The sequence below is a fragment of the Carya illinoinensis genome, chromosome 8 (assembly GCF_018687715.1).
Source record: "Carya illinoinensis cultivar Pawnee chromosome 8, C.illinoinensisPawnee_v1, whole genome shotgun sequence".
Taxonomy (NCBI): domain Eukaryota; kingdom Viridiplantae; phylum Streptophyta; class Magnoliopsida; order Fagales; family Juglandaceae; genus Carya; species Carya illinoinensis.
This window is the reverse complement of record NC_056759.1, coordinates 7,137,339-7,145,935: the sequence shown is the minus strand read 5'-3', so window position 1 is coordinate 7,145,935 and position 8,597 is coordinate 7,137,339. Positions and strand designations below refer to the sequence as shown.

Sequence of the window (8,597 nt, the reverse complement as noted above, 5' to 3'; positions counted from 1 at the left end):
TTTCATTTAATATATTTATTATAAAATATGTTGTAAAAAATATTGCGTGGAGATCATTTTCCTATCAATTTCAATCGAGGCGAGCTTTTTCCCTCGTGAACAGAAAGGTAGCCCACTTTCTCTGCCAGAAATTCATTGTCAACGTTGTCATGATGGAAAACAGAAACATTAGAAGCCGTCTTCATCGGGTTAATTGGGGGCCGGCTCTCGAGCTTCATAAATCAAGTCAAAGGTCCATCATATGGGTACAATAATTGTTGTTATTAAAGTAATTAGCTTGACTTTCTTCCCTGTGGCCCATCCAACAAATGTTGTTGCGCCTTTGCTTAATAATGATGTCCAGCTGTTTTGAGTTCTAGATCATTTTCTTTTTTACGTATACATAGAAATCTTTTAATCATAAAAAATAAAATTTATTATAAAAATAAATTTATAAATTTATATAATTTAATAAAATATGTTAATATATAAAATTAGTATAGAATTCTCCTATATAGAATTATTTTTACATATTTTTTACACTTCACTGATTAATCAAAATAATTATTTTATATTAAAAAAATAACAAATTCAGTTATAATAATTAATAAAGTAAACAAATAATACATGAAAGTGATTACCCTATAATTTTTGTATGCTTTTAACGTGGGTAGGAATGGTGCCCCTTTATAACTTCCTCAACGTCTAACGTGATTAAACTATTTAGCAATTTTATTTTATTATTTTTAACAATAAAAATAAAGAAAAAATTTGTTTGATTAACTAAAACTAAAAATTTCTTCTCATTTCATTTCAACTCATCGTTACAATTTTTTCAAATTTCAATATAAAATAAAATAAATAATTTAACTTTTTTAAATTTTAATACAAAATTAATATTTAAAAATTATATTATAATTATATTTTATTTATTATTATTTAAAACATTTATTCTTAGTTGTCAAGAAATTCCTACGAGAAAGTATAAATATAAAATGGACCAATCATGATTGGGAATTTCTCTACAGACATTTCCATTAATTAATCAATTAAATGATAGAATTTACATTAAGTGACCCAAATCACCGGTCATCACTTCCTTGCCTTTGCTTCGAAAAGATGAAAGTGCCTCTCTTACTTTTTTTTTCATTATTTCCCAGATATACTCGGATTTGAATCCGGGACGACTCGGTGGTAACTCGCCACCCGGTTGCCATCTCCTTCGGTATCCTCCGGAGCATTAGATGGTACTCGGCTCAGTGATTTACTTCAAACCCACTACCAATAATTAACATATTTTCAAAAAATAAAATAAAAAGAGCAAGCCTCACTGGTTAACTCGGCTGAGTCAAGTGCAGTATGTACTCGGCGACGACTTTCTTTATCCGTTCAATTGAGTTTTTCGGAGAGGGGCTTCCCTTGAGCAGGAGCCAACTCGGAGTGATCCACGTCAGCGTAAGATGTAAGAACCGACTTACCCGATGGTTTTCTCGGCGAGTCCATGAAGCAAAGGTCGAGATTCGGGCCAGAAATCAAGATTGCTCCTGATGCCGGCGTGGCAGGACCTCTGAAAGTCCTCCAGGTTCACCAACCGGGCCGATTTACTAGACTCGGGACCCGAGATGAATCGTAGCACCTCCTCGAACAGTTTCTCGTCGCAAGGGATAGCTAGAGGGCCCTGGTTGGCGAACCCGTACTCTTCTTCAGCTTGGACCAGGAGCTTCTTGAAGACGGGGTGGTTCAGGTAGGTCGCGCGCACCACGAACCTCTTGCAACTGGTGCCCACGCAGACCGCCACGTGTCCGGACGGTACGTCTGACGGTATGCGATTGGCTGACATGCGAGCCTTGTTGCGCCACCGTCGCAGCATTTGGCGGAGCCTCACAATGTGGCGGATTTTGCTGCATTTTCCGAATCCGGCTGACATTTGCACGGGAAAGGACAGAAGAAAGAAAATGAGACTCCTTTTTTGAGTCTCGACTATCAAGGGCTTCGATTTATTTATTTGTTTACTTATTTCAGATGGCTAGGAGCAGATGATGTTGGGGAATTGGGCTTGCGGGGAGGGAGGAGGGTTATATAGGGATAGTGGCCCGATATTACCCTTGCTGTTGGGAATAATTACGTTGTTATGTAGTTGTGTTCGCTTTTGGTGACGGGCGATGCTATTATGCCGCCCAGCGATTACCGCTGGGCGTGCCGCCCTTTGTAAATTTTTTTTTTTTTTTTGTTTCTTTTTTCATTTCACATTTTTTTTATATATTTAAACATTTTTAAAAAATATAAAAAAAATATCAATACATTTAAAATCAATTTCTTAATCACTAAGTAAAAAAAATATTAAAAAAAAAAAATTGTGACCAGCGGTCACTTTGAGGGGGCAAATAGAAGGGGCATATAAGCATTTCCCTTTGGTGACTGTAGAAGAAATGAGATTTGCAATTTTGTAACGAGCGATCACGCAATCAGTTGAGTATATATATAATTTATATGAAAAATAATTAATTTTTTTAACAGTTGATTTTATTTTATTTTTAAAAGAAATGTACGTACACAACAAATAACTTGATCGAGTATTATTACTAACATGGAATTGGGTTGGATAATGCAACATTGCAATTCCGTATGTTGGACAAAGTTAATAATTAATAGTATATTTCGACCATGTGCCATGTATTTGCAATAATGTGTTTTGGTTTTTCGAGATGCATTAGTATGCTACATAGTGATTTTTTTTAAAAGAAGTTGTTATCGTTTATTTATCAGATAAACTTAAATTCATGACTGGATATATATAGAGATATTCTCATATTAACCATTACCTCGCAAACCAAGTAGTGCATATAGAACTCCATCAATATATTATTTTTTTTATGATTAGTTTAGTCTTCACTATCGTTGACACTCTATAAACAAACATTTAAGAGACAATATTTTACCTAAATATAGACTCAACATCATTTTTCATAAAAAGAGATTACTTAACCTTTACCAACAAATATTCAAGAGATTAGCTTTTTTTTTTTTTTTACTAAACAATAAGGAAAGCATTAAGATAAATACAAAAAAGTATAGATTACAGTTTGGACAAACTAAGGTAGACTTTGAAATTTATGACGGTATGTAAATGTATCACACCTGTTTCTTTTCAGTCACAAAAGTTAAATATGAAATATCTGATAGTGACAAATTCGATGATTCGACGCCTATATCAAGAAAAGTTGCCGAAAAGGATGGCACGTGAATACCACGCGCTGTAATTTTCGTAAAACCGCTAGTATTCTCCGAACAATTTGCATCTTATGAGTCTTTTTGTGACACGTGTGTCTTTAGATAATTGCAAGTAAATTATAGATTTGTCGGCTTTGAAAGAAATAAAATAAGTCAAGAAAATAGAATTATCTTTATAGACAAAGTGGGTAGATGAAAAAAGAAGAGAAGAAGACGGAGGATGAGAGCTAAAATCAAATATGGAGACTTTTTGCGATAGAGAGTAATTTGCCTTCTTAAGAGAGAGAGTAATTTTCCTCTGTAAGAGAGAGAGAAACCAAAACTGCTATGCCACGTAACGATTGAAATGCTCAAAACGATTAAAGTTGAAAGAAAATGAATTGTCTCAAAGGCAAACTACATTAATTTAGTTTTCAAGCGGCTTGGTTGGGTCATCCCAAATCATCCACAGTGTTGAGAAAATTAGCTATATGAGTACAGTAACTACTGCTGAATCTATGGTGGAAGCAACAAATAATCTGGCGAGTTGAAACATCTTCCTAGTGAAAGAAAAGGAATGTACAAACAATTCCCATAATATCGGGTTTTAGTTACATAAAGATTTTATAAAAACAAACTTATTAACTAACATAATTTGATATATTACGTCAAACTATAAAATTATATTTATTGTAAAGTAAATTTAATGTATTATATAAAATCATGTCAATTTATAAATTTATTTTTGTATGATATTTTTTTTTTAGATGTATCACTTCTTAACCGAAAATTACTTGACCTGTAAGCATTGAGCTGCCGGAATTGGGACAAATTAAATTTTGTTCTGAAATTGCAAATAACCTAATGTTGGACTCAATGAGCCTAATCAACCCAATGAGTTGAATTTAAGATATCAACACTGATTTATAATAAAATTCTTTATTGTTTTGTTTGATGCTTATTATTAAAAACCAAAAAACAAAAAGCTATCCATCATGTTAGTGCTATGTTTTGATCAAACTTAAAAAACCAACTCAACTTTGCCTTCCCCAATAAAAACAAACTTCGGTCCACTGTGCATATGGGATGTCTTTTTAATTATTGACTTACAAAAAAGAAAAAAGTATATTAAATCATTACATCTCAACTCATTTCATCTACTCATTATAGTTTTTTAAATTCTCGTATAAAATAAAATAAGCAAATCAATTTTTTCAAATTCTAATATAAAAATAATATTAAAATAATATATTCTAATAATATTTTATTCAATTTTCAATTTTAATTTCAACTCATATGATCATCTCTAAAAACAAACAAGACATGAAAGGTTCAAAGTGTGCTGTGAAAGAAAAAATCTACTTATCCTTCTTCACACTACACACTAATATGTAATTTTTTATTTTTACCATTCTGTTTAAATACAGACAATCAATTTTTTGCTGTCAAATAATGGATTTTCACTTTATTTTTGAATTGTCAAAAACTAACAAATTGCATATTCAAATTATCAAATATTTATACTTACACTATTATCTAATTATGGACATTTATATATATGAAAAACATGTGACATGACACAATTTTAACCGTCATATCTTAACAGATGGTGCAAAGTGCTTATTTTTTAGTAGGGTGCAAAGTATAATTTCTTTAATAGTTTGAGGGTATAAAGTGTAATTATCCCTAGAAAGTACGTATTTTTTGTGTATAGGCAATTGGGAAAACAATATAAACAAGGTTTGATATTCAAGATGATGAAAGGGAAACTCTAAGTTGAAAATATGAGACAAGATGGACATGCTCATAATGTATCTAATAATGTTGTTGGATGCGGTTCATCTAACTAGATTGTGTGCGGTGAAATTGAAACATGTATATGTCCCAGTTGATTTTCATTATCAAAATCTTTCATCATCCAAGCATTTGATTAGAAAAAAAGATAAATGATATTTGTAATTTTAAATTGTATAAATTTCATACACCCATTCTAAAAAAATAGAAAAATTTGAAATGTATGTGAAAAAATTACTTTTTTAATAATAAACTCTATTTTTTCTCAAAGAGTGCACAGATTTTACATAGTTTATAACTATATCTAACATTACTCAAATAAAAAAATGAATTTATAAAACTTTTAAAAAAGAGTACAATTTCTATTTTAAAAAAATTATGTTTAAAAGTTGAATTAGAAAATATTGACACTATAGAACTTGATTTACAAAATTTTAAAATTAAAAAAATAAGAATCTACCAACAGTGCTTAATTTGTGTGAGGAGCCACGCTAGCGGAGGCCCAGAGGAAAAAGTTTTAGCTGTGCGTGCGGGTTGCTTTTGGCGCATCAACTCATGCAAGAACTCCAAAAACCCACCATGCACATGGGTAGTCGGAAGATAAAAAGTTTCTCCAAACTACCTTTAGTTTAGGCCATCCAAGATGCTCTCCGCTACAGTCTACTCTACACCTCAAACACAACCACTCTGCATTCTCCAAATCTGATCATGTCTCCTATGTGCAAAGGTCCAAGGATGCCCCCACCCCTTTCCCATTTCTTTATAATTATCCCCCCGCAAACAAACATCGAGACTGTCTCGTTTGGATTTAAACTGTACCTCATTTCATTTTATTATTATATTTTTTAAAATTTTTATATAAAATATAATAAATAATTTAATTTTTTTAAATTTTAATTCAATTTTTTTAAATTTTTAAATAGTAATAATATTAAAAAATAATATTATAATAATTTTTATTTAACTTTTATCTTTAAATTAAAATTATTTCATCTCGTCTTACAATCTAAACAAATTTCTCTTCTGTCTTAACATTTTATCTCTATAAAAGGAATAATAATATACATATAATTCTTTTCACGATTTTATTTTAAATAAAATATATTTATGTAAAATAAAAATTACATCATTTTATAAGAATACTTTCAATTTAAATAATACTTACATAAAAAATTGTAAAAAAAATTATGTGTATCATTTTTTCTTAAAAAATAAGGTCAAGATGGTGGGGTCCCCAATAGAAATCCAAGGGTCCACGTGCATGATGTGCTTCGGTACGATACATCCCCTTTAAAATGTCTAATTTATAAAGGTCATACCCTACTTGTTAGGATTTAAGGAGCATGGCATTTATTTTCATCGTTCATGCATCTCCAAACACAATGTGAACAGCAATCGAAAACCTCAATTTGGGCAACAGAGATCTATCTATAACATCCCCCATTAACTAATCATGTTACGTACGTTAATTTGCTTTGTTTTTTTTTGCCCGGTTTCAATTTAATTTTCATGTTCCTTGTTTCTATTTAGGTCCCACTCTTTTTATGATGTGGCGGCATCCCATATGCAGGCTTCATTTCAGCGCGGTTCTCTAGGAACGTTGGTATATCCTAAGTCACTGCCATGTGCTGACATGGCATCATCTTTCATCAAGTTGGGGACCATTTACGGAGGGGTTCTGCCCTTTGGGTTGAGTCATATTAATGCTACTTGGAAAACTTTTCCTCTGAAAAAAGACCGTCCGTGATCGTAGCTGCTTAGTTGTACTGTACTGTGTCCCGAGCCCCACGGCCGGTCGCGAGTCTACGCCTCGTACGGGCACCTTGGTGGCAATCCTCCATTCACACACAAATTCAGCTCTGTTCTTATCATCAACATTCAGGTGTTCCGGCCCAACATCTCTTATTGACCGTTCGATCGTGAACCTACTACCTAAATTGCACGCCTAGTAATTATCTAAGTCCTGGTGAGAAGCAGGCGTACCACATGTTCCAATCATTTTTATCATCTTAAATGATTATCTAAAAACATTTAAAAACATGTAATTGTATTTATCCTGATCATCAGGATTGTAAACTTAATGCCTTTGAGTTTTGATTGGTCGAGTTTCTAATTTAACTAAAAATAACTGTTTACAAATTCGTTCATTCATTATATGAAAATCTTTCATATCTAAGTGTAAAAAAATATTATGTTTTAAATATATTTTTATAATTATAATTGACTAAAAAATAATGTATTTAATTAAATTTATAAATGAATAATATTAGATACAGTTTAAAACATATAATCATCGTACACTCTTATTAAAAAAATAGAATTTATTATTAAAAAATAATTTTTTTTTTATATAAATCTTAAATTTATTCATTTAAAAAAAAATTACGAAACTTATACTCTAGGGACGGGATAAATCATTTTTCTTTATAATAACAACTTTCTGTTGAAGGTGACGTGCATATCCTTTATCCTTTATGTTGCCTTTAAGGTACTTTTGATAGTGATCAATAGATTACATAAATGAAAAAGGGCAAAGAAGTTAGGAAAGCAAGGGTCTTTATTAATGCGGAATGTGTAAGGAGGACGTGTGATCTACATAGTTTTAGCCAAACCCAAAAAGAAGAAAAAAAAAAAAAATTATTGGAAGTTTGCTGTGATGTTTGTTTTTGGGGGAATCTCATTATCCCTTGCCATCCTAATTAAACTTGGATTAAGCCCGACAATCTTGGTGCTAGACGAATAAGAGTACAATTAATTATATTCCCAAGCTGGGTGGGTGGGTGGGTGGGACAAGTTCGGATGCTTATGTTAAATCACCCATGATTAAGTACTAGAAATGTTTGTTTTTGACAAAAGAGATGTCTTATCTGCCTAATTGCTTTGGATTTTTATCTCACCCACGCACAGCCTCTAGATACTGTCACACCGTGGCTGTGGTTCTTATAGATCAACGCAAGCTGTAATTTGTCTGCTTTCTCAGTTTCTGTTGCTGAAAACTAATGATCATTAATATTAAATAAGAAATGATATATACCGTCGTAAATGTATAAATATTATACAATTACTTTTAAAGTCTTGAATTCTAATTTTGATTAAACTCAAAGTTGGATTGAGACTCTCAATTTCAACCTCAAATTGGATCCACTCCAACTCAATGTTCTAATTTTTTTAAGTAGCAATAAGAATTCATTCGGCCACATTATAAGTAGCCGTACCCTTTACGTTATTGTATTTGAGCCAGGTCGTAAAAGGAGATGAAAGACAGTACAGATGGGGTGCACTAGAACGTACAATCCGGAACATCCAGCCAACTGTTTTTGTCCCAACAAAACAACCGACCCTTATGAATAAAGACGAAGTTAAACCACCCTCTTTACGTAATATTTATTTAATTTAGATGAACAAATACAAGGTAGCAAGCAAGCTTGCTAGACAGACCACTTTGGAGCTCTTTTGTTATTAGTTATGATGTGTAACGCACGCCCACATACAAAAGAAGCTTTTGCCTGTTCTACCTTTTTCAGACATAATTTGGACGGTGCAGAGAATAACCTTAACCCCCCATAAAAAATACATTTATACACTTGATTGCTACAACTACAAAGCCCACAGAT

General features: G+C 32.0%; 1 protein-coding gene across 1 annotated transcript; it reads right to left on the bottom strand.

The window, feature by feature from the left end:
• Nucleotides 1-986: 986 nt before the first annotated feature.
• Nucleotides 987-2,040, bottom strand: LOC122318111 (auxin-induced protein 6B-like). Its single transcript, XM_043135247.1, has one exon. The coding sequence runs from the start codon at nucleotides 1,904-1,906 to the stop codon at nucleotides 1,454-1,456; it is 453 nt and encodes a 150-aa protein (XP_042991181.1). The 5' UTR covers nucleotides 1,907-2,040; the 3' UTR covers nucleotides 987-1,453.
• Between the last annotated feature and the right edge of the window lie 6,557 nt (nucleotides 2,041-8,597).